The sequence below is a fragment of the Lissotriton vulgaris genome, chromosome 8, assembly GCF_964263255.1.
Source record: "Lissotriton vulgaris chromosome 8, aLisVul1.2, whole genome shotgun sequence".
NCBI lineage: Eukaryota > Metazoa > Chordata > Amphibia > Caudata > Salamandridae > Lissotriton > Lissotriton vulgaris.
In genome coordinates, this window is record NC_141696.1 from 204,899,219 (window position 1) to 204,925,117 (window position 25,899).

At 40.8% G+C, this 25,899-nt stretch overlaps 1 protein-coding gene across 1 annotated transcript in view; it reads left to right on the forward strand.

Annotated features, from left to right (window-relative positions):
* The window catches only part of LOC147696876 (glutamate carboxypeptidase 2-like), a 653,445-nt gene that overhangs the window by 429,521 nt on the left and 198,025 nt on the right, over positions 1–25,899 (forward strand). Inside the window, exons 12-13 of the mRNA XM_086933984.1 lie at positions 2,062–2,125; positions 12,155–12,222. Of these exons, the coding sequence (XP_086790110.1) occupies positions 2,062–2,125; positions 12,155–12,222 (132 nt within the window). The remainder of the gene's footprint in view (positions 1–2,061; positions 2,126–12,154; positions 12,223–25,899) is intronic.

The window sequence follows — 25,899 nt, forward strand, 5'->3', positions numbered from 1 at the left end:
TCTCAGACAACCAAACCCTCAGCACCTCAACCATGCGATTTGTCTCCTCAGATCTTGGAGTTTGATTACCTTAACTTATGGGAAGAATGCATTTCTATTCTCAAAGAGGCCAGCATGCCTGCTATGCAGCCAAATGGAAATATTTTGTACACTACTGTCGCCCAAGAAATGTCAATTCTCTCACATTATCTGTGCAAGACAGTGTATGTTTCCTCCTTCACCTAGAAAGGTCAGGCCTTACCTACACCTCCATTCGGTTACATTTGGCTGTTTTATCTGCCTACTTACAGAACAGACAACATGCTTCATTGTTCAGAATACCAGTCATTAAGGCTTTCGTGGAAGGCCTTAAATGGATTAATCCACCCCAGAGGCCTCCTGCTCCTGTGTGGAATCTTAAATTGTCACTGGACTCATGGGTCCTCCATCTGAACCACTACAGTCTTGCCCATTGCAGTTCCTTTCCTGAAAGGTGGCTTTCCTTCTAGACATTACATTCCTCAGGCGAGATAGTGAGAAACAAGCACTTACTTTGGAGGAACCTTTCTTCCAAGTTCATCATGACAGAGTAGTTCTCAGAACCAATGTCAAATTCCTTCCTAAAGTATTCTTCTGTGTTCACCTTAATCTATAGAGCTTCCAGTTTTCGTTCCGTACCCGGAAACTGTAGCAGAATGTGCTCTGCATAATTTAGATGTTAAGAGAGCGCTAATGTATTACACTGATAGGACAAAACCCTTCTGTAAGACACAACAGCCATTTGTGTCACACTTCGAGCTACACAAGGGGCGTGGCTTTTCCAGGGCAGGGGTTGCTCGTTGGCTGGTCAAGTGCATGCAGACTAGTTACGCTAAAGCTAAAAGAACTCTGCCTGTCCTCACCTCCCCACCAGACATCATTCCACTAAAAGTAAAGGGCACTTATGGCTTTCTTGGGTAATGTACAACTAGCTGACAGCTGTAAAGCAGCTATCTGGTCCACCCCTCATACTTTTAATAAACAATACTGTGTGGATGTCCTGGCCAGACAGAAAGAAAAGATTGGCCAGCCTGCTCTACGTATTGCTTTTCAGCCTTCTGCAACATCCTCAGGCTAAGCCACAGTTTCTGGGAACTCTGCTTTACAGTCTGTTCACAGGATGTGTATCCACAGCTACCGGTGCCACAGACACCGAATGTTACTTACCCTGTAAGCATCTGTTTGTGACATGTAGTGCTTTAGATTCAGATGGGTCCACCCTTGTTGCCCATCTCCTGTGGTTGTTGCAGATATTTTCCTTATCATTGTTATCTTTAATACTTTGCCTTGCATGGTCACTTACTATGTCTGTATGCTCCAGCTCCAATTCCACCCTACGGGCAGGTAAAACCATCTAAAAATGGAGCAGATGACCATGAGCATTACCACTAATAGGTGGAGTCACTTGGTCCCGTCACTCAAAACAACTTCTTCGTAGAAAAATAAGTTAAACACATCCAAGCCCAACAATAGATGCACTGCATGGAAATCTACAGCACCACATTCCACAAACAAATGCTTACAGGGTAAGTAACACTTTCCTTTCTAAACACACATACCATGTTTTTTAAGGAGTATTTGTAAGTTTCTTTCAAGAGTGGGAAGCACCAGGAAAAATGTTTTGGATTCACAGAGGCCTGTGTATTTGCAGGTGTTTCATTTTTTTCATGGATAAAACCATGATACAACTCCTTTTGCCCACCAAACCCTGCACTATGTGCTTTGAAAAAGTTTACCCTACACTAACTTTCCCTTGAAGAGGAACTGATTCCTTGAACCATGATCTCAGAATTTGTTCGAGCAAGTGATTTTTTTCGGTGTAACCAAGTCTAACTTAAGTGCACAAAATGTCTGTGAATGAGCCCCTCAGGTTTTCATGTGTAACACTAGGAATAGCTGCAACCAAAGAAGAGATGCACAATGGTTGGGTAATGAAACACAGACCTCAAATTACATTGTTAAGTGAACTGCGAGTCAATGGATGACATTGAGAGAAGCCTACTTGAGTGCATTTAAAAGAAGCACTTTTTTTTTCATTTACAGGAAAATGTCAAAATACTTCAAGAACGAGGAGTAGCTTACATTAATGCAGACTCATCTGTTGAAGGTAACTATCATAACTTTTTTTAATACATAGGTTTAAAGATATGAGCACTGCCTTTGCAATTACTATGCACTTGTTTTTCTTGCATTGTAGTTATTTGTTGGGCCTGTTTGGATAATTTATTTCATTTAACAGATTCCGGGCAATAGCACCAAATTTGTGTAAGTTTTCACATGCCTCCACCCGCAGATGGAAATATGCATTTGCATTGCCAAGGCACCAGTTGGTAAAGTAATATAACCATAGGAGGTTTCACAGTCCTTGAGTATGTAAAGTGCCACAACCCCACCTATATTCACATTGACCCAGTATATAAAGCAACAATGCAGGTGGATTGAGTTTACACAATCAAAGCCCAAGGGTATACGATCAACAGGCAGGTACTACTAGCTAATCTAGGAAAAATATGGCTCCACATTAGGTTTCTAACCCCCTGGCATAAGTCCAGGCACAATGGAAATTTACCAATTATTGACAGGAAATCTTGTGGACTATTGCCCAGAAACAACCTAAGCATTACATGAGGATGTTGCATTCTGGGTAATGAACAGTCCTGTGAGACTTACAGGATTGTTTGAGGTAGTTCCAAGCCTCTTTTAACTATGAATAGATGCACTCAATAATACGCATTAGGAATATGTTGTACGATTTTTATTAACATCCGCCTCCTGTCCTAGTGCATAAAATATGTGTAGCTGTAACTTTTAAAATGAACAAAACAGTGGCAATGAAAATAGTTAATAAACAAAATATCAAAAAGGGCTGCACCATTGTAGTACAGGGAATCCCACCACTTCAAATGCTGGCACCAGGTGTAAATATTGGAACTACATAGCCACTCATCACATCACGTCTAAACGTATGGACGACTCAGAAGAAGGGCTGCTCTTCTGTCCTGCTGCTGAAAACACCGCTCTGCAGCCTGAGGAATGAAATCTGGTCCTGGCCTCTGCTGGAGTGAGTTCTGATCTCCATGAGGTGCCCCTAGGTCCTGGACCATTAGTTGGCATCAGAGTGTACTCCTCCTCGCCTGATCAGCAGCTTCCTCGAAGCCGACACTGATTGACGCACACCAATGCTGGACCTCGAATAGCAGCTTTTGTTCACCAGCTTCATCAAAACCGACACAGAATGACACAGCTCAACACGAAGTCTGGCACCACATCAAGTTGCCAGACCTTGCATCACAGTTCCTGAGAGGCAGGTTCATTGGAGATGGCACAGTGCATTGCGGAGCAATACTGGACCTTGCATTACAGCTCCTCCTCAGCAGCCTTCTCGAAACCAACATAGCTCATCTCCAGACATCACCTCTCAACTCCCGATCAGAATCAATGCATCTCGACCTCGCATTCAAGACACAAGGTACAACTCTCAGTAGGACTAACCTGTTCCATGTAGCCAGCCTACACTTCATTGTGGTTGGCCTTAACTTGTGAATTTGACCCGGTCCAGTGCAATGAGATAACCACAGATGACATTTGTGCTTTTTGATTCTACATTTACTTAGAACTTTGAAATTGTGTATCTCTGGTTCTTCCATTTGAATTTTGTTCATTTTGGCGCCATTTCATTTATTACCTTTTACTCTATTTTGTAATATTTGTTTGGGACATTTTGGTTGCTCTCTGTTCACTGTATTACTGTTTGAGTGCTGCTTAAATACTTTACACATTGACTCTAAGTTAAGCCTAACTGCTTTGTGCCAAGCTACCAGAGAGTTAGGAACAGGCTAATTTAGTGACTATTCTGCTTCCACTCTACTAATAGCCCTAGCATTCTACTGTTTATGTTATGTCATGTTATCCGGGAGGTTATCCTAGTTCTGAAGCAGTAGCTATATGGGCTGTGCCAGGATTGGGGCTAGGTGAAGAGCCAGATCTTCAGTTTCTTGTGGACTTCAAGAACTAAGGAGCAGGCTCTCATTTGCAGGGGCAAGTTGTTCCAGGCTCTATTAGGGAGGTGGGAGAAGGCACAACCGCCAGATCTGGTTATGCATATGTGGGGGTGTGTGCAAGTAGGAATCCAGCTGAGCGGAGATGTCTGGTAGGTTTGTGGAAGGTTATGTGGTTGTTGAGGTACAGGGCCAATGGTAAAGCTTTGTATGTGTTTGTGATCTGTTTGAAAAGTTCTTATTTGTGCTCATGCATAATTAAATTATTGTAGCGGAGGCTCCGGAGGAGTCTGTAAAATAGTGCATTCTAAGCTCAGCCATTTGAGAGGAATTTGGAGTTTATATGCCTTCTGCACTTCTATGCCCAGGACAGAATCTAATTACAGTATTCAGCCTCACATACACATTCTTAGTCAAATCTGCCACCACAAACCCCCAAAACAAAACTAACTCCCTCCCACCCTTCTCCGTTCTGCAGGAAGGAATTTAATGGCCACTTCCAAATTCAGATGTAAGATTAGTGTTGGCAAACTTGTTGTAGTAATTACACCCAGCTTCTAAACGGCTGCCTCATAGATATCCCCATATTCTCTACCATTATACTCTTATGAACAACATTGAAAACATGCATCTCCTGTTACTGACCCTTGTGTTGTGCAAAGGGTGTCAAGCACAACAAATACATATTTAGTGCTCCTACCAATGAAATGCCTAATTTGGCCTTCATCAGCTTTCAGGAGAGATAAAGAAAACACTGACATTCAAAATCACAGTTTGCACCCATATGTCATCTAAGAAATGTATGATTGTGAAAATGCGATGTTCACTATGTCAAGTGTTGGGAAGTCCTAATAACCATGGTCAACACTGAAACTGTTCATGTACGTGCTGTAGGTGCCATTTTGCTGTACTTCTTTGACAGACTCCCTTGAAGCAATTGAGTTATTCAGTGTATGCAATACAGAGCAAACACAATCATAAACCAGAACATCATTTTAATGCAGGATGTGGAGAGTCGTTTAGTGGTAGTTGTTAAGTCACGTAGTAATAGAACCTAAATTGTTTGCATGTATATGAGCCAGATGTAGTAAGCGGAATAGGGATCAAAAACGCTGAAATTCGCAGATCGCAATGTAGCTGTGTGCCATGTAGGTAGGAAAATACCTACTTGCAAAATAAGGAATCACAAAAATTGTTTTTCCTCATTTTGAGCAAGCATTTAGAGAATCGCACTTTGAGGTTCCCTAAATGCTATGCTAGTAGGCATCGCAAATTGTGATGATGCCTTAAGGACTCTCAAATTACCACCAACTTCAAGTTGGTGGTAAGTTGCGATTTCCTTTCAAAACGCACTTTTTTGATTTTTAGGTCTCGCTAGATCCAGCGCGCATGCGCTGCTCTGTTGAGAAATTTAGTAGCTGGTTAGAAAAGTGCTACCCACAGGCTTTTGCCCGCGATCAGCTTGCTATTACGCGCACAAGAGCGCACGACATGCACAGCTGCCATCTGCCTTGCTGTGCATGTCGCGCACAGCTTGTGGCCGGCAAAAGCCTGTGGGTAGCACTAATCCCTTCCCTTCTCCCACTCCCGCCTCGTTTCGCTTATTACAAGCTTTCCGCATCGTCGCTTGTTGAATCCATTTCACAGGGAAGCAACTCGCTTTCTTGTGCGGAGAGGTATTCCCCATTAAAGAACTCAGTGCTGCGTGGAGACGTCCCCTGTGCAACTTTCTGCAGCAGTTGCTGCAAAAGGCGAGTCAACCCCTAGAAACCCCCTGAAGGGGAGCAGGGTTATGGTTATATAAAGCGGGACACCGACCTCTTGAAGAACTGGAACCCGCTGTCCCCGTGCTCCTCCCCCGCCGCCTCCATTCTTTAAGCACGACATTAGAGCTCTGCCGCAGGGTGCTGCCAGACCTCCATTTCCTTTCCCCTCCCATTTTCATTTCACCTCCCCATTCCTTCCCCTCAGCTACAGTGACAAAGCATGCTCTCGTGGAACTCTAACATGTTAGGAACATTTCTCTCCTCTACTGCCAGTAGATCCCTCTGCTGCTGCCAGGAGAAGTAACCGAGTTAATAACTTTTATGCTGTAAGTATATTCAGCTCGCATTAAAGTTATGAACCTACTATCACCCTCACGTACTGGTCTAGCCCGTGGTCGAAGTGCATTAAACAAAGTATGGGGACTGCGATGCCGCACGCAATGGGGGCAGGTGAGTGAGCGTGGCCAAAAAAATAAAGTATTCTGTAACTTTTTTGGGTGTTTTACCTTCAGGTAACTACGTTTGAAATAATGCACAGCTTAAATGACTATTAAAGGAAAGTTAAGTTAATTAGTAGGAAAGGAAAGTTAAGTTAATTAATAGGAAACGCACTATCAGACAGTATTAAAAGTCTAGGAGTTATTGTACAGCACTAGAGAGCGACAGTATTGAATCCTTGTTGGTGTAGTGGAGACTAGGGGTTTGAGTATTTTTAGTGTTACAGCATCCCAGTCTGTGAGAGGAAGCACTATGAACAAGGAAGTCATTAAACTTGCATTGGCTGGGGCAAAATGCGCAAAAGGTTTAAGATTAAAAAAGTGTTCCCAAAATAAAGATTTTAGTAATACCCAGACTGTACATATTGATCTTTTTTTTATAACTGCCTTTTAAAAGCATTCCTGTCAGAACTTAGCTGGTAGCTCCTTTGCAATAACACTCACAGAGAATAAATATGTCATCGGGAAGCTTCAAGTGATTCTGTTAATTAAAGCCAATAAGGGCTTCCCTATCACCCTATACATTTGCAGATGGATCAGTTGCGCACATTTACGTTTCTTTCAGGGAAGCAGGCACCCTTGCAAGAAGGCTTCGTTCAGCTTTCAGCTTCTTCGGTTTTACAGCAGAGGACACTCCCTGGCTTGTACTTCAACTGAAGCATAAACCATCCCGGGACAGGTATCTTTTCACAACAAGCATTGGCATAGCCAATAGGCCTTGCCTTTGGGACCTTATAAGTGTTTAGCCATGCAACAGTTAATGTTGTTGCAGTAAGGATATTGTGCTGCATAACTAAATACTTAAAAGGTCCCAAAGGCGAGACCTATTGGCTATGCCAATTCTTGTTTTAAAGTGCCATGTTGCACACATAAATGCCCTTAGGTCATGTATGTGCTCAACATGTGCACACATGCCCAATTCAGGGATGCAACAGGGTGTCCTTTTGGAACCCTTGCACCCATGAAATTGCGCTTGCAATTTGCGAGTACCTACTGGGTACTCGCAAATTGTGCACACAATTCCCATTCATTCCTTTGAGCCTCTTGGTCCATAGGATAAAAAAGGAAGCCATTCCTTATTGGCGACTCGCAAATAAGGAATGTGTAGGAATTGCAAAAATTATTGTGATTCTTACCTACATAGCATTTTGCGAGTCCATAAGAGCGATCCCCTAAAAATCTCTATTAAGAACTCGCTAAACTGCTTTTACCTTACATCTGGCCCATAGTGTCAACCATTTCAGAGTGCCTTACTGTACCAAATGGCTTTCATGCATTGATTTGCTATTTGTGACTTATTCCCCAGTGCTAGCGCCGACTGAGGTCGCATACGGTTTTGGTTAGCTGTGAAACAATTCGATGGTAACACTGCACGCTCTTGAATGTGACTTCAAACTCCATGGAAAGCAATGATTTCTTCAAACCATTTGAATTTGTCTGACATTTTAGTCATAGTTTGAGATCTTGCGCAAATTGTTGACTTGTAGCCCAGCGATGCCAGTTTCAACCATCTAAAATAACACTCTTGCTTGTAAGGGACTAGATTTCATATTTTCTTTAAGTATGTTCATAATTGTGGTTTTGATAAGCATGGTAAACAGTCATAATATCGATTCCAAAATATAGAATGGACATAATATCGAAGTAAAAATATAGAATGGACAAAATATCGAATGGACACAATATAGTGGTTAAAAATATCGAATTGAAGGTAAGTAATATCGATTTTCAAAATATAGAAGTCAAAATATCGAAGTATACAATATAGGCATTAAATATATCGAATTTATAGTAATTTCAAATTTTTTAAGGTGTTTTGTAGGTTGGTATATGTGTGAAAAGTGTATATTAATTTTTGTAATGTATGTTTAATTTATTTTAAGTACTAGATTTTATGTTATTTAATTTTTGCGTAATTTAATTCTGTAGCGGGTTGTGGGTTTATAGGGGAATAGGGTGGGAAGTAATTTAATTATATTAAGTTAAATATAAATTTTTAGCAATTATTATACATTCTTAATTAAATTTAGCTTTTTAGTTCTGTAGTGGGTTGTGGGTTTATAGGGGAATAGGCTGGGAAGTAATTTAATTGTAAATAATTAAATCTTTTTATTTATTTATTGGTATTCATTTTGAATTTATTGTTAATTTTTAATTGGTAATTAATTTTTATTAATTGGCAATTAATTTTTATTAATTGATTAATTGTTAATTCTGTTAATTTTCTAAATTTATTTTCTGTAGCGAGTTGTGGGTTTATAGGGGAATAGGGTGGGAAGTAATTTAATTGTAATTAAGTAAATATTTTTTTATTTATTGGTATTAATTTTAAATTTATTGGTAATTAATTTTTAATTGGTAATTAATTTCTAATAATTGGCAAATAAGTTTTATTAATTGCTAATTATTTTGTATTAATTAAATATTTGATAATTATGATAATTGCATTAATGTATTTTATGTAGTGGGATGTGGGTTTATAGGGGAATAGGGTGGGAAGTAATGTAATTGTAATTAATTACATATTAAAAATACTTTTTGTGTATGGATAATTAATTTACCGTTAATTATTAATTGGTATTAATTATTATTATTAATTAGTTTTTGTTATTGAAAATTAAATAGTTGTTAAACAATTATGAATAGGTTATTAATTTTTAATAACTAATATGTATTTGTATTCCTAATTAATTATTACATACTATTAAATTGGTTATTAATTTCAATTAATGTTTTATTGGTATTGATATTTAATTTATTTTTAATAATATATTAAATCATTACTTTCTCCTACTGTTAAACTCACTGGAGTGGGAATAGTAATTTTCACCCTCCCGCTATCCAACGCTTTCCCTACTGTTGCACTCTCTGGAGTGGGAATAGTGTTTTTTACCCTTACGCTATCCAACGCTTTCCCTACTGTTGCACTCTCTGGAGTGGGAATAGTAATTTTTACCCTTACGCTATCCAACGCTTTCCCTACTGTTGCACTCACTGGAGTGGGAATAGTATTTTTTACCCCTATGCTATCCAACGCTTTCCCTACTGTTGCACTCTCTGGAGTGGGAATAGTAATTTTTACCCCTACGCTATCCAACGCTTTCCCTACTGTTGCACTCTCTGGAGTGGGAATAGTATTTTTTACCCCTACGCTATCCAACGCTTTCCCTACTGTTGCACTCTCTGGAGTGGGAATAGTAATTTCTACCCTTACGCTATCCAACGCTTTCCCTACTGTTGCACTCACTGGAGTGTGAATAGTATTTTTTACCCCTATGCTATCCAACGCTTTGCCTACTGTTGCACTCTCTGGAGTGGGAATAGTAATTTTTACCCCTACGCTATCCAACGCTTTCCCTACTGTTGCACTCTCTGTAGTGGGAATAGTATTTTTAACCCCTACGCTATCCAACGCTTTCTCTGCTGTTGCACTCTCTTGAGTGGGAATAGTAATTTTTACCCTTCCAATATCCAACGCTTTCCCTACTGTTGCACTCTCTGGAGTTGGAATAGTAATTTTTACCCTCCCGCTATCCAGCGCTTTCCCTACTGTTGCACTCTTTGGAGTGGGAATAGTAATTTTTACCCTTATGCTATCCAACACTTTCCCTACTGTTGCACTCACTGGAGTGGTAGTATTAAATTTTACCCTCCTGCTATCCTACAGTAAAATATTGTACATTTTTTATTATTAACTTAAATTAATTATATCTTAATTTTAAGGTTATTTGAGTATTTTTAAGTATGTTTTAATTAATTATATTTATTATTTCATTAATTTTAAATTACTTTTAAGACATTTAAAAAAATCGATATTTTGACTGACTATATTTTTTACAGACTATATTTTGGATTCGATATTTTTGTATTTACCTGTTTGTAGATAGGAATTCGATATTTTTGTTTTATTGGTATTGATATTTAATTTATTTTTAATAATATATTAAATCATTACTTTCCCTACTGTTAAACTCAGTGGAGTGGGAATAGTAATTTTCACCCTCCCGCTATCCAACGCTTTCCCTACTGTTGCACTCTCTGGAGTGGGAATAGTAATTTTTACCCCTACGCTATCCAACGCTTTCCCTACTGTTGCACTCTCTGTAGTGGGAATAGTATTTTTAACCCCTACGCTATCCAACGCTTTCTCTGCTGTTGCACTCTCTTGAGTGGGAATAGTAATTTTTACCCTTCCAATATCCAACGCTTTCCCTACTGTTGCACTCTCTGGAGTTGGAATAGTAATTTTTACCCTCCCGCTATCCAGCGCTTTCCCTACTGTTGCACTCTTTGGAGTGGGAATAGTAATTTTTACCCTTATGCTATCCAACACTTTCCCTACTGTTGCACTCACTGGAGTGGTAGTATTAAATTTTACCCTCCTGCTATCCTACAGTAAAATATTGTACATTTTTTATTATTAACTTAAATTAATTATATCTTAATTTTAAGGTTATTTGAGTATTTTTAAGTATGTTTTAATTAATTATATTTATTATTTCATTAATTTTAAATTACTTTTAAGACATTTAAAAAAATCGATATTTTGACTGACTATATTTTTTACAGACTATATTTTGGATTCGATATTTTTGTATTTACCTGTTTGTAGATAGGAATTCGATATTTTTGTTTTATTGGTATTGATATTTAATTTATTTTTAATAATATATTAAATCATTACTTTCCCTACTGTTAAACTCAGTGGAGTGGGAATAGTAATTTTCACCCTCCCGCTATCCAACGCTTTCCCTACTGTTGCACTCTCTGGAGTGGGAATAGTATTTTTTACCCTTACGCTATCCAACGCTTTCCCTACTGTTGCACTCACTGGAGTGGGAATAGTATTTTTTACCCCTATGCTATCCAACGCTTTCCCTACTGTTGCACTCTCTGGAGTGGGAATAGTAATTTTTACCCCTACGCTATCCAACGCTTTACCTACTGTTGCACTCTCTGGAGTGGGAATAGTATTTTTTACCCCTACACTATCCAACGCTTTCCCTACTGTTGCACTCTCTGGAGTGGGAATAGTAATTTCTACCCTTACGCTATCCAACGCTTTCCCTACTGTTGCACTCACTGGAGTGGGAATAGTATTTTTTTACCCCTATGCTATCCAAAGCTTTCCCTACTGTTGCACTCTCTGGAGTGGGAATAGTAATTTTTACCCCTACGCTATCCAACGCTTTCCCTACTGTTGCACTCTCTGTAGTGGGAATAGTATTTTTAACCCCTACGCTATCCAACGCTTTCTCTACTGTTGCACTCTCTTGAGTGGGAATAGTAATTTTTACCCTTCCAATATCCAACGCTTTCCCTACTGTTGCACTCTCTGGAGTTGGAATAGTAATTTTTACCCTCCCGCTATCCAGCGCTTTCCCTACTGTTGCACTCTTTGGAGTGGGAATAGTAATTTTTACCCTTATGCTATCCAACACTTTCCCTACTGTTGCACTCACTGGAGTGGTAGTATTAAATTTTACACTCCTGCTATCCTACAGTAAAATATTGTACATTTTTTATTATGAACTTAAATTAATTATATCTTAATTTTAAGGTTATTTGAGTATTTTTAAGTATGTTTTAGTTAATTATATTTATTATTTCATTAATTTTAAATTACTTTTAAGACATTTAAAAAAATCGATATTTTGACTGACTATATTTTTTACAGACTATATTTTGGATTCGATATTTTTGTATTTACCTGTTTGTAGATAGGAATTCGATATTTTTGCATTCTATATTTTGGTGACTATATTTTGGTAAGTCTACATTTTGTCATTCTATATTATGTCAGTGATCCGATAATCATACCTGATGCTGCCCTTAAACAAATGATAACTGAAATCCTCTCTTTCCTTTCTTCTAGGGAACTATACTCTGAGAATTGACTGCACACCATTATTGTATAGTCTAGTCTATAACCTAACAAAAGAGGTATGTATTTTACACATGCATGCTTCATGTTTATTACAAATCCTTTACTACTATTATGCCTGATCGTACAATGTATGTGTATGTTGCAAATTATCACATGAGCAAGTATGTTGTCATGGAAACATCATCTTTCAACTCAGTTAGGGAAAAGTTGCAGTTTTAACTCCAGTAATGTTTTTATGTAAGGGTCTATACTTTGAGGATATTAGTAACACCTAAATAACTTCTCCTTTAGTATTTCTTACACTGGTTTTAGGCACAGATTATTACATATTGCTAAAAAAGCTCTAGGATCAGGACTGGTGCTTTTTTAAAATGAATATGGCAAGCTGCATTTGAGCTCTGTTAAAAGCCGCAAAAAGAATAACTTGTTGCTAAGGGGTATGTAGAGTATCCAAATGACAAAATTTGATTTTGCAGGTATCAAGACAAGGAAGAGAACCTGCCCTGTAATTTTAAATGTTGGCCTACGAACGGTCCAAAGGATTAAGTAACACTCTGAACCCTAAATGAATATCTCACAGATAAATCAACACATATATATTATCAAAACTATTTATCATAGATTATTAAAGTTCATTTTTTTCTCATTTTCATTTTGTATTTCAGTAGTATAGACAAACATATTCAAAGAGGACAATTATAAATATACAATAATAAAAAATTGGATAAGAAGATTAATTCCTAATCATAGCCCATATTCCCACGATACATACCACCAACACACAAACACAGTCATTCACACTTCATACAACACTTCACACAGTTGCCACAGATGTATACGATGGATATGGAACAGATGACATAGAGTCCCAGATGGTTATGTAGGTTCCAGGGGTGGAACAAACGCTGACGCGCGTTTCGGTGTATAGTCCGGCACAGGCTACACCTTCATCAGGGCGGAGGTGAGGTGGAAGGAGAGAGGGCCACAGGTGGGAGAGGTTCTCTTAAAAATGATGAGGAAGGCAGGATGAGCTGTAATCCCCTGCTCGCTAGGTAATCCAATTCACTAGAAAATTTAGCATGACAAGCCTAGTAGGCTTCAGGAAATAAGGAGTCCACGAGGTGAGGGAATTTCGGTTCTGGTTCCAAGTTATAGGATGTCGAAGGATAGGTGGCGCGAGTTAAAAGACAACAATAGGCTCATCGCAGGCTTTCTTTTATAATAGTGGTCGGAGGGGTCGGCAACGGAGACACCGAGATAGGCGGAAGCGAAGGGATAGGTGCAGGTTCCCCTAGATGCTCCCAGCGGGGGCAGTAGGTACAGAAGTTATGCCTCCTGTTCAGAATGCGAAACGCGCTTCTCCAGTTGGCCGTGCAGGACGCACACTCGGGACTAGACGGGCACTGTTAAAAGCCGCAAAAAGAATAACTTGTTGCTAAGGGGTATGTAGAGTATCCAAATGACAAAATTTGATTTTTTCTTCTAGCTCTGAAACTTTTTGCAATGGAGCTGTGTAGGGCTCCCACAGGCTACGTCATCACACTTCATTCATCTCTACAATCAACCCTGAACACTTATTACAAAGCAGTTAGGGTCACAAAGATAATGTGCACCTCGATTTTACGAGTAGAAACTCAATCTTGGTATTCACAATCAATGTACATATACTCGTAAATTGATTTCTTCACACATAACTTTATACCACTATGGTGTAATATTGTGGGAAAATAGTTGCTCCAGGGGCAGATTGTGGGCTCTCTGGGGCAGTGTTGACTTTCTCAGTATTTATTCTTAGTGGGGGCATGAGTAAATCCCTATCCATCATGGAAATAGGAAAGCAGTCCCTTCAAACCTAATAGGGAAAAGGCATTTCCATGTGCCTAAAATATTTTCTTTAGGGAAGAACAAAAACATTTAAAAGTGCAAGTAGACCTTTGGGTCCATTGACATGCGTAAACTCAATTCAAAGGAAGCTTTATTCAACAATACTTGTCATATAAAAGGTTAAAAATATACAAAAGTGAAAATCTGGTAAAAAATGTTTTGTGCAAAAGTGGCAAAATACAGGTCGAAATGTCCCAGTATAATACAAGGTCATACTTTCATCTTAAAACAAGCATAGAAAATATATATATATATATATATATATATATATATATATATATATATATATATATATATATATATATATATATATATATATATATATATATATATATATATATATATATATATATATATATATATATATATATATATATATATATATATATATATATATATATATATATATATATATATATATCTCAGGGGCATTTGAAACTGTGTAGAACCCCACACAATGTTTTTGACCTTGAATACACAGACATGATTGGAGACGAAAGTTCCAGGTGTATTTTTCCACCAGGGATAGTTGTAATCGAATCCACCTTACGAACTTTGCCACTGGAATTGCGTACCTAGGTGATGAGTCGGGGCAGAGAATTTGCAGAGCTGCACTACATGATCTAGCACCCATGTTCCTACATGTCTGCAACAGCCATGTTTTGTGGGACTAGAGTAGGCGGGACAGACAAACAGCACGTTTGAGTAGGTTTCAGCACTATCAATACAGAGGGGACATTTGCTATTCCCGGAAGAGGACTATTTAGAAGTAAAGGACTTCAGAGGTAAAGTAATGCTCTAAATTGAAAGTACAATTTCCGGTCAAAAGGCTTTGTGATAACATCCCAGTAGAGCTCAAAGCTCAGCTGTGATTTTAGCTGTGGAAAAGACCCTGATAGTAAGGTACTGTCACAGCACCTTGCGGGGAATGAGATTTTGATACCCTTTTTGATCACTTTGATACCTATCTCATTCGTCAATTTTGGATCGATTGTTTTCTGTCATTGAGTAAAAGACAAACCCCGCATAAGTCAAATCAACCCCAATAACGGACACAACTCTGAAGAACCACTTACAACTGATGAAGTTTTGAGATTTTATATAAAATCAGAGTTATAGGCATATACAATCCTCTCAGGATATAATCCACGAATACACGATCAATATCAAATTCAGAATTTACAGATAAAGCATCGACACAATGTGGTTCCGTTGCGTCATCTAAAGAAAAGAATAAACAAGTTAAATCTGTCCCTACTCTATACTAGGTGACAACCCTACTTCACAAGTTCCTTACCTAAAAAAGGTGTCAGCAGTTTGACTTCCAAAGAAGTTCAAACTCTCTTAGCCTCTAATGGTAATTTATATCGAGAAGCAGTACCCTCTCTGCCTACCCATCCGCTCTCTAAGGGTCCTCGGCCTACTGCTCTCTTGCGCTCTGATCTCTCTCAGCGCTCGCTCCTAACTTCTCCTCTGAGCTCTCTATGATGGCATCTGCTCGGAGCTGTTCGCTATCTTCTCCCCTGGGTGCTGTCCCTAAATACACAATCACAGTATGGGTGGAACGCCCCGTGACGCCCACCACTTGTACATTTACACATCTTGGGTTTTTCCATTACTTCATCTCTTCGCTTCGTCCGTTAAGTTGACCCCTCTTCTCGGCGCCATCTTCGTCTTCTTGCTGGTGACTTCATTGACATTCCATTTGACACTTTCAAAGCACAAGTCTATCACCTCAGCAGAACTCTACTCTTTACGACTGTATTCGTAACCTTCTTTGGTCCTGTAAATGGTCATTTCAAAACAAGACTCAAATTCCAAGCGTCTCCTATCATGTTTAGGCCATAAACTTCGTCCTACATTGTCACCTTAAATCTAACAAGACCTTTTGACTCTTGGCTCGCACATTCAAATCAAGCTATTCACGACTCCTGTGAGCCCACTAAATTACATACAGCGGACTACACTCCTGCGAACCCTTGGTCAATCAGGTTAAAATCACATATGACCTAAACCTTCTCTAACATTCCTACAAACTCTTCTACACATTATAACCTTTAACACACATTTATATATATAATCGCATTTAGCAAATCCTTTGATTATAAGTGAATACATTTACATAGAACACAACTTTATATTCTCGTTCGTTACACCGTGTTATACATGTCCTACACATTTCTTCGCTTTACGTCTTCGTCGTCTTCTTTCGTTTTTAATAATTACACGTACATGGATTCTACTTTGCACGTTCTTCTGTTCGTAAGCATTTCTACACATTACTACATTAGCCCACTATGTATACGGGCCTTCTAAATCTTAATACATTCTAAAGTGAATACAGAATACATTTCCTATTATTCATGTTACATCGTCTAACTTTACGCTACAAGTGTTCACTTCACGTTATAGATTCTACGTTTATGCGATATGCTTGTGAATATGGTCCATACATATTTTTTTTATTCAAATTTCGCTCTCTCAGTTCCCCCCTTTGATGACTTTTAGGAGTCATCACTAAAATGCAATTTGAATAAGACTTTACACAGAACTAGTTACAAGATTCCCTCTTTTTATCGTTTCGAGAGCTCTTAAACTTTTATACTGTTGATCTTGTAAAGCAGCTAATCTCCTTTCTTGCTCTCTCATGGACCTTTGTAACCGGTTCGACCTATACCATTTATACAATTTCACTAAACCTAACAATGTGATTATGCAAACTAATACTATTAATACAGGCTTTAATATGTACCATATAACGCTTTTACCAAGATTGGCAAACCAACTTCCAACCTTTCCTACTCCATGACCTACTTTTTCCCAAACATTTACTTTTGTCAAATCTTCGATTTCTGTATGTATCTGTGTAATATTCCGTATGACCTTCTCAAGTGGTTTTGAATTGTCTGGAATGTAAGTACAACATTCTTGGACCTTCAAAGCCTTGCAGACTCCGCCCTCTTTTGCTAGCAGAACATCTAAAGCAAGACGGTTCTGAAGAACCATTGCTCTAATCGACTGCATCTCTCCTTCTACTAGCATTAATGACCTTGCAGTACTTGCAGATAATCTATCTACAACTGTAGCTAGTCTCCTGATCTTAACATCGTTAAGTATTAAACCTAACATCGGAAACATTGCTCCAAAAATGTCTCCAACTACTTCAGCATCTCCTATTTCCCTTTTCGTTCTTATCGAAGCCTTTCCTTCTATGATCGCTAAATCCTTTGCATGATATATTTTGGGGAAGACAATTGCCAAGTAACACGAACCATACCAATTGTCAGGCAGTTTTACATAGGCATTTCTTCCACATACAAAATATACATTAGGAATCGCTTGCATCCCTTTCATGAAATCTTTCGTATAATACTCTAGTCGAAAAGCATGTTCGCAATTTACTTCACCTACAAATACACTCTCATAATACGTCTTGCTTCGAGTTAAACATAACTTTCCTTTCTGCGTTCTATCCAAAGCTATTGGACCATTGCTACCTTTCTTTTTATGTGCCTTCTCTTCTTCGGTCCAATCAGTTTTCCACTGTCCTGACATTTTTAGAATCTTCTGCCTTCTGTATCGGTCATCTACTTGTCCTATAAACTTTTTCTCTACCTCTGACACTTTGCAAGTCAGATTATTTCTGCGTGCATATGATGTATCTAATGTATCCCAAGGAAGAAAGAACTTAGCTAATCTATCTTCCTTTTTGTCATAGTCCCACTTATTCATTTGTTTATAATTCGGGACTTCAGGCAGTATCGAATCATAATTTGAAAAGTAGTACTCGAATCCTTCTCTACCATAAAATATACTAAGCAGTAAACTACATGTTATCCCATAAGTCATTGGGAGATGATGATATCTGATACCTTCGTCTACGGAAGCCGGCAATTGCATACAAACATAACATTCTTTGGCCTCCATGGCATCAATATACTCATACAATAGTTTGGCATATGCATTTGATCTAAAATTTCCCTGCGACTCGTCTACGTGTAACCTACGAGCTTCATCTGCCAGTAACGCTTTTTCACGGATGACATTGCTCTCCTCCTTCTTCCCAACAAGAGCAGGTTTTAAAGTCGTTACAGGCTTTACATCTGCCGTTTCTTTTTCACTTTCATGTCCTACTATGTATGATATGGTTACTACTGTAATAATGAGAAAAATTACTAATGCTATTAGTGTACCTATTATGCATCTAGCTTTTCGGTTTGGGTTGCCGTTCTCCATGTTATCAAACAGCGTCACTCCTTCCGTAGCAAGGAAAGTTTTCTTCTTCAGTTCCTTGTTTGCTGTTTGCTTTCAATTTCTGTAAAGTGCTCTTTATCAACAAAGTCTCTTTTTCGCAACAATGTCTTTTTCTCTTTGCAACAGACAACCCTAACCCTTCTCCGTCCTCTAAATGTAATCCCTAATTTTATTCTTCTTTCCACTCGGCTCTAGGTTATCTTCTTCTTTATAGCTTAACACAAGAGTCTTTATGCATCTACAATTATTCTCGTACCTGCAGCTTTAATAACATGTTCCAATAATTCAAAACGAACAACTTTTTCTTCTTCTTCTGGTATTTGATGACCAAAAGTCGGAAACTGTAATCTATTTAGCACTAGATCTTTGATCCGACTCAGGTAAGGGGGTATGGGAAGTGTGAAAGTCAGTCCCCCCTCAGTCTCGAATCCAGGCGTCAACATCCATATCTCCACTGCCACAAATGGATCGAGATCGATTACCTTCACTTCTCTCACTCTCCCAGATTTCTGTCCCCAAGACATCTGCTAGATAAGTCCATTCAGGGGTGGCGTACCTTCTGCAGGGCACACGTACCCTTCTTGATCTTCTCGGACTCTCAGATCCTGAATCTGTAGTTTCTTCTTCTTGATCCGACTCTTCAGAAATCGGGACAAGGGTTCTCTCTTGACTTGCTTTTAAGCTTGGCCTTCTCCTTCTCTCCGGCCAACTAGCTTCGTCACTCCTTGTCCTTGGACTCGTTTCTTGCTCACTCACAGCTTGTTCGGTATCTGACTCGAACTCCCAGCTGTTTTCTTCTTCTGAGACGACTTCGGTCCCACTGGTGTCCTGACCGTCGTCAACCTGTTCTGACACAGGCTCAGCCTCTTCGATCACCTCTACAGCTTGGCTTTCCCTCTCTGTGGCTTCTCCGCTTTCCGCTGGATTCTCATCCGAGAGAGGAGCTGTTTCTTCCAGAGGTGTTGGCACTCTTCGGGTGTGTGAGGCTTGTATCCAGTTGGGCAAGCCTCCACACTTTACAGCAGTGTTCGTAACTAGTATGACTTGAAATGGTCCTCGCCAGCGCACATCTAAACAGCTCTTCCTGACGTGCTTCTTCACCAGGACCCGTCCCCCGGACACAGGTCATGGCACAAGTCTTGTGCTGATGGAACCTCTGCAGCCTGGACCTGGAGGGACACAGAATTAATGGCATCAGATAGTCCCTTGCAGTAGTCCAAGATCAAATCGTCTGTGATGTTCAATAACGCTGCAGTCGGAACCGATGGCAATCTCATAGCTCTCCCCATTAGCACTTCGTGTGGAGAGAGACCTGTTTTTCTGTCTGGTGTGCTACGTATGCTCATCAGAACCAATGGAAGTGCATCAGACCAACTCAGAGACGTCGATGAGCAAACTTTGGCGAGTCTGGACTTTATCGTACTGTTGATTTGCTCTACGATCCATGAAGCTTCTGGTCGATAGCTGCAGTGTAACTTCTGATCGATACTCAAAGCTGAACACAGCATCTTCACTATTTCGCTGTTAAAATGAGTTCCTCTGTCCGATTCCAAAGAGGATGGCACCCCAAACCTCGGTATCAACTCTCTAAGCAACAATTTAGCTACTGTAAGTGTATCGCACCTACGTGTAGGGTAAGCTTCGACCCATCTAGAAAATATACAGACTATCACTAAGACATATCTGAGTCGATTGCACCTGGGCATTTCAATAAAATCCAGCTGCATTCTATTGAAAGGCCCCCAGACCTTCCTATGTGACTCAAAGTAACTGGTGTTCTCTTTCCCACGTTTAGTTGCTGACAGATTGCACAACGCTGACACACTGCTTCTGCCGCTACTCTAAACTTTGGATTAAACCACGTCTGTCTGAATACTCTCACCATGGCATCTCTTCCTATGTGTGCTGATCCATGCAATTTTCTTGCCATTGGACTAACAAGTTCGTTTGGTAAAACTGCTCTCCCATCTGCAGATATCCAGAAATTCATTTCACTTTTAGTACATCCAGCTGTTTCCCAGCCCTTTTTCTCATCATCTGGAGCATTTTCCTGAACACATTTCAACTCGTCCCACGTATCTACAGTGTCTAACAACATTGTCAATTCAGTTCTTTCCTGTATTCCCCCCACTTCTACATTGGTGTGAGAATATCCCTGTTCTGCACAATAGCGTGCAACTTCATCTGCGTAACGATTGCCTTGCGACACAAAGTCTACATTCTTCGTGTGCGCGGCGCATTTGACAACAGCTATGGCTGTCGGACCTTGCAATGCCTCTAACAATAGTCTCACGAATTCTCCATTCCTAATGGGAGAACCCGAGGAGGTCATGTAACCTCTCTGAGACCATAACTGCCCGTAATCGTGAACTACCCCGAAACCATACTGGCTATCGGTGTATATGGTGACTCGAATTTTGTTACCTGCTAAACAGGCACGCGTCAAAGCAATAATTTCAGCTACCTAAGCGGAATGTACTCCTTCCAGGCAAGCGGCTTCCACAACTCTGGTAATAGTACAAACTGCATATGCTGCTCTCAGCTGACCGATATCGTCTCTTACGCATGAACCATCAACAAAGAATATTTCATCAGGGTCAGTCAATGGCTCATCTACGATATCAGGTCTCGGTTTGGTGCATAGTTCAGTCACATCAAGGCAGTCATGATCTGTACAAATTTCATCATCAATATCATTTGGAAGTGGCATCAACGTAGCAGGATTCAAGACGGAGCATCTCTTTAGGGTCACATTCTCGGCAGCCAATATGACTTGCTCGTAGCGTGTGAGCCTGCTATTCGTCAGATGCTGAGTCTTAGTCCTGGTCATTAACAATTCCACAGAATGCGGTACGTACACCACTAACTGATGTCCCATTACCACACTTTCAATGCTGACACCCGTTGCAGCTAAGGATTTGAGACATCCGGGCAACGCTGCGGCTACTGGATCTAATGTAGCCGAAAAGTAAGCAACTGGCCTACGCGCATCTCCGTGTATCTGGGCCAAAACTGCTAAAGCGCAACCCTCTCTTTCGCAGGAGTATAGCAAAAATGGTTTTTCATAGTCAGGCATTCCCAAAACCGGGGCACGACACAAGTCCTCCCTCAGCTGCAAAAATGCCATCAAACAATCTTTGTCCCATGGTACCGGATCACTCACTCCTTTGTGCGTCAGTTGTAATAAAGGTTTTGCCTTCAGTGAAAAGTTAGCTATCCACTGCCGACAATAACCGACCATGCCTAGAAACATCCTGACTTCTCTTTGTGTTTTAGGCGCGTTCATTTTCATGATGGCCTCTATTCTGTCTGGAGACACCTTCCGTTTTCCCTTTTCAATCCTATGGCCCAAGTATTGCACTTCAGTCAAACAATATTGCAATTTACTTGGAGACACCTTGTGTCCGTTCTCAGCCAAGTGATTTAGTAAGGTGATGGTGTCTACCTTGCAAGCTTCCTCAGTTTCTGACGCAACTAGGAGGTCGTCTATGTACTGGACTAGAACCGAGTTCTTGGGCAGTACTAGACTTTCAAGATTTTTCTTCAGCAGCTGGTTAAAAATCGATGGGCTCTCCGTATACCCCTGGGGAATACGACACCATGTTAAAACGCGATTTTCCAGCTTAAAAGCGAACAAATACTGGCTCTCCTCATCTAAAGGAATCGAAAAGAAAGCCTGGCACAAGTCTATCACTGTGAACCATTCAGCTTGGAACGGTAACTGAAACATTATCACTGATGGATTCGGTACCACTGGACAACATGAGACAACGATATTGTTAATCTTTCGAAGATCCTGCACTATTCTGTATTTACCACTAGGCTTCTGCAAACCCATAATCGGGGAGTTACATGGACTTCCCACGATCTCTTTCAGTATTCCCTGTTTAATCATGGATTCGATCACAGGCTTTATTCCTGCAATCGTCTCCGGTGTCAACTTGTATTGTGGTGTTCTTGGATACTCAGCATTGGGTCTTACCATGATCTTTACTGGTTCTACCCCTTTAATCAGTCCTATTTCCTCTCCGGTAAAATCCCACACCTCAGCTGACACTTTCTCCCTCAAATCCTATGGAAGCTCCTCCACTGTTAAGGTAGGATATAGTTCCACGCATTCCTGCGAGTTTACAACTTTAAAATCGGCATCCTCATCGTTAGTCTGCACTTCTACTCCTTCAGGTGTGCAATGTATTGTGCAATTCAGTTTACACAACAGATCTCTTCCTAACAGACACACAGGGCTAGAATCACAGATCACAAACTGATGTTCGTCACTGTAATTCCCTATCTTCACTGACACTGGTTCTGTTAAAGGATTCGTCATTCTCCTATTCGCGACTCCTACCACCTGAATCGTCTCTCCCGACATTGGCAAACCTGGGACTACCGCTGATCTCAAAGTGGATCGAGTGGCCCCCGTGTCTACCAAAAAGGTCGTAGGACATCCAGCCACTTCAGCCTCTACGTATGGTCCTGTCTGATCTACTTCCAGAGCTGCTCCTAGAGTACAGTCTTCTTCTCTATTCACTCGTTGCCCTGTAAGAGGATCAACGTAGTAGCATTCTTCTCCTCCTACGAACAATGGCATTTGTCTGTAGGTTTTCCCTCCATTAGCAATGCAAGGCGGTTGAGGAAACGGGGCTCGAGGAGTCTGAGTCCCCCCTTTGACAAACCTTCCCTTCTGGACTGTTGCTCCCTTAACCACGTTGTTCTGAACCTCATCCTCCTCCTGTTCTAATTCCCCTGTCTCAACATTATAAGGACACTCGCGTCTCCAATGTCCCACCTCGTTACACTGATGGCATCTCGTTGTCTTTTTCAGTGTCGCGATATCTATTCTCGGTCTCGGTCTTTCTTCCTCATCTCTGTTTTGAGTATTCTGTTTCTTTCCTTGTGTTCCTGTTCCCTGTTGTCGCTGTCCACTCTTTCCAGCTGATTGCATTTGCACCAACATCAGCTTTTCCTTAAGTTTCTTTGCCTTCGAATCTATTTCATCGCTACAGTACCTCGCATACCTCAGAATTTCATCTAAAGGTTTGTTTTGCCAACAGATCAAATGCTGTTGAATCATTAAGCTTATGTCTGGTCTCAATCCTAAGACAAACTTAGACACAAACTGTCCTATGTCTTTGGGATCCATCACATCCAAACCACTGTACTGTTTGAATGCTTTCAGCAATCTCTCATAGAACTCGTGAACGGTCTCTTTAGGCTCCTGAGTTGTTCGATCTATCTTAACCCAGTCTATGTCTTGCACCGGCACCTTCTCTTTTAACCATGCAATGACTCTCTCGTACTTTTCCATGACTCTATCTGATGGACCGTTCGTCTGAACATCCCTCGGAGGCTCACAAGTGGGCCATTCGATTCTAAGTTTGCATGCCGTCCACAAATCTCCGGGTACTACGATATCGAACAGAGTGTTCAAATCGATCCACAGTACCTTAGAGATCTTCACGAATCTCTCTACCTGCTTGTACCACTCCACGGGATTCTCTCTTAACTTTGGGAAGGAATTAGTGAAGGCCGCTAAATCCCCCCTACTCCAGGGCACATGAACGTAGTTTCCGTTCGCGATTTCTCGCAAAGGGAAAGCTTCCATTCGCATTAGGTCTCCATCCTGGGACTTCGCAAGTGTACTCCTTCTGACGTTTCCCCTCTTGGACCATCTTTCCTCCCATCTATCCAGATCCCTCCATATTCTGATACACATGATTAGTTCCCTTATGTGTACTCTTAGCCCAATCGTCCTACGCTCATCTAGATCCTGATCCGTGCAATTCAGCCTATGGTTTGCCTGTAAAGCTTTAGTTCGTGACATGTCTATCATATACCTGTCTGCTAATTCGGATAATTTTTCATGAGCTGCCCTTGCTTTTCGAGTAACATCCTTAGATAAAAACAGTATTTCATCTGGTTCATACAGCTCTAACCTTTCTATTGCCACTGTGCCGTCAATTATCTCATCCAAGTCTGATTTTAAACTCATTACATCGAGCCGTCTGGCTTTTATTTCAGCTCTCAGTACATCAGTCCTAGGTTGTTCGCTTACCCCCCTCTCACCTCCACTATGCTCCCTACGCCTACGCACAGGTGAGTTATGAGAAGTTCTTCTTCCATCTCTTTGTTCCCACCTCTCTAGATCCCAAGCCTTTCCATCTTCCCTTGGGGTATGGTGGAACAATGCTCTATCCCCCATCACTACATTCTGTCTTCTCGGCTCGGTTTCTCCAGATACAAGATAGGATCCACCGTTCTGTTCTAACCCACTGCAATTCCCTTGTTGTCTGGTGTCGCTCAATAAAATGAAGGGTCCTTTACGGTCCTCCATGTTCCCGTGATCTCGTCCGTGATCACCGGATGTATGGCGAGACGTTTCACGACTCTCTATATTCTCATGACTCCAATGTCGCGCATTTTCTCCCGGGGCATGATGAGTGCACCTGAAACTATCTCGGTAATCCTGCGTCTTTCGTTCTCCCTCACTAAGGATAACGCGAGGCACTCCCCCACACCCTGTGCTCCTGTCGTCGTACACTTGCCTACTGCCACTGGTGGTATGGCAAGTATCTCCCTTGCTTCCTTGACTCCCTCTCTCCCACTCCGGGCTGCTTTCGCCAGCTCCACAGTGCGAGAGAATCCTGTTATCCTGATCTCTCCATTCTGCTTCTGTTTCTAATCTTTTATTCTGAGTCTGTTCGGCAGCAGCCCATTCTCTCAGATATTCCCTTAATTCCTTATAGGATTTCGGTTTCGGTCCCCTCAAATCCATCTGTCCTCTTTGACCCCCTTGTTCTATCCTGGGACACGTTGCTGAATCTAATGGGGTACTCCGACTCATTGGTCCTAGCGACTGCCTTTGGGAATTGATCGTCCTATTCCTATTCTCCATCTCTGCCCTTTCCCTGCCCCATTGTGCCTGTTCCTCCTGCTGGACTCCCTCCGGGTTGTAGATTGATACTATAGGACCTATGGTAACAGGTACTTGTAGAGCATCTGGCAATTGATACGACCTTACATGCTGCGTTTCTGGTACCTTCTGGACCACGAATCTTCCTACTACTCTCTGTTCAGGACTTGCTTGAGGTACTTCGTCACCTTTCCTATGATCCCACTCTGTTACTGGGAGCGATTTATATTCTCCCCATCTAGCTCCGTCCCCTTGCTGTAGTACGGGACTTTCGGCTTCGCTGTTGTACGGAGGTGGTCTATCTGTTAATAGCCTCTCTATCAGATCCTCATCTGGCTCGCTATCCTCATCTTCTTCTAGAGGTTTCTTTTCTCCCGTAGCCTCTATCATTGTGAACAGTTTGTCTGCTTCTATCTTTTGCACCCTCCACTTTTTAGCTTCATCGTCCCATTTAGCATCCTGCACTGCCTTTACTGATCGTCTCACTCTTTCTTGGCGCCTCTTTAAGCTCTTTTCGTGTGCTGCTCTAAACCATGCACTAAGGGCTTCGAACTGTGTTGGCCTCGGTAGAGGTCTCGTTGCGAGCATTACCGCTTTCAGTTGGTTTAAAACTTCTAGCTTAAACGTTCCGTATCTCGGAAACGTCAGTTCCTTATTCCCTTCTGTTAGCTTATTCCACTCG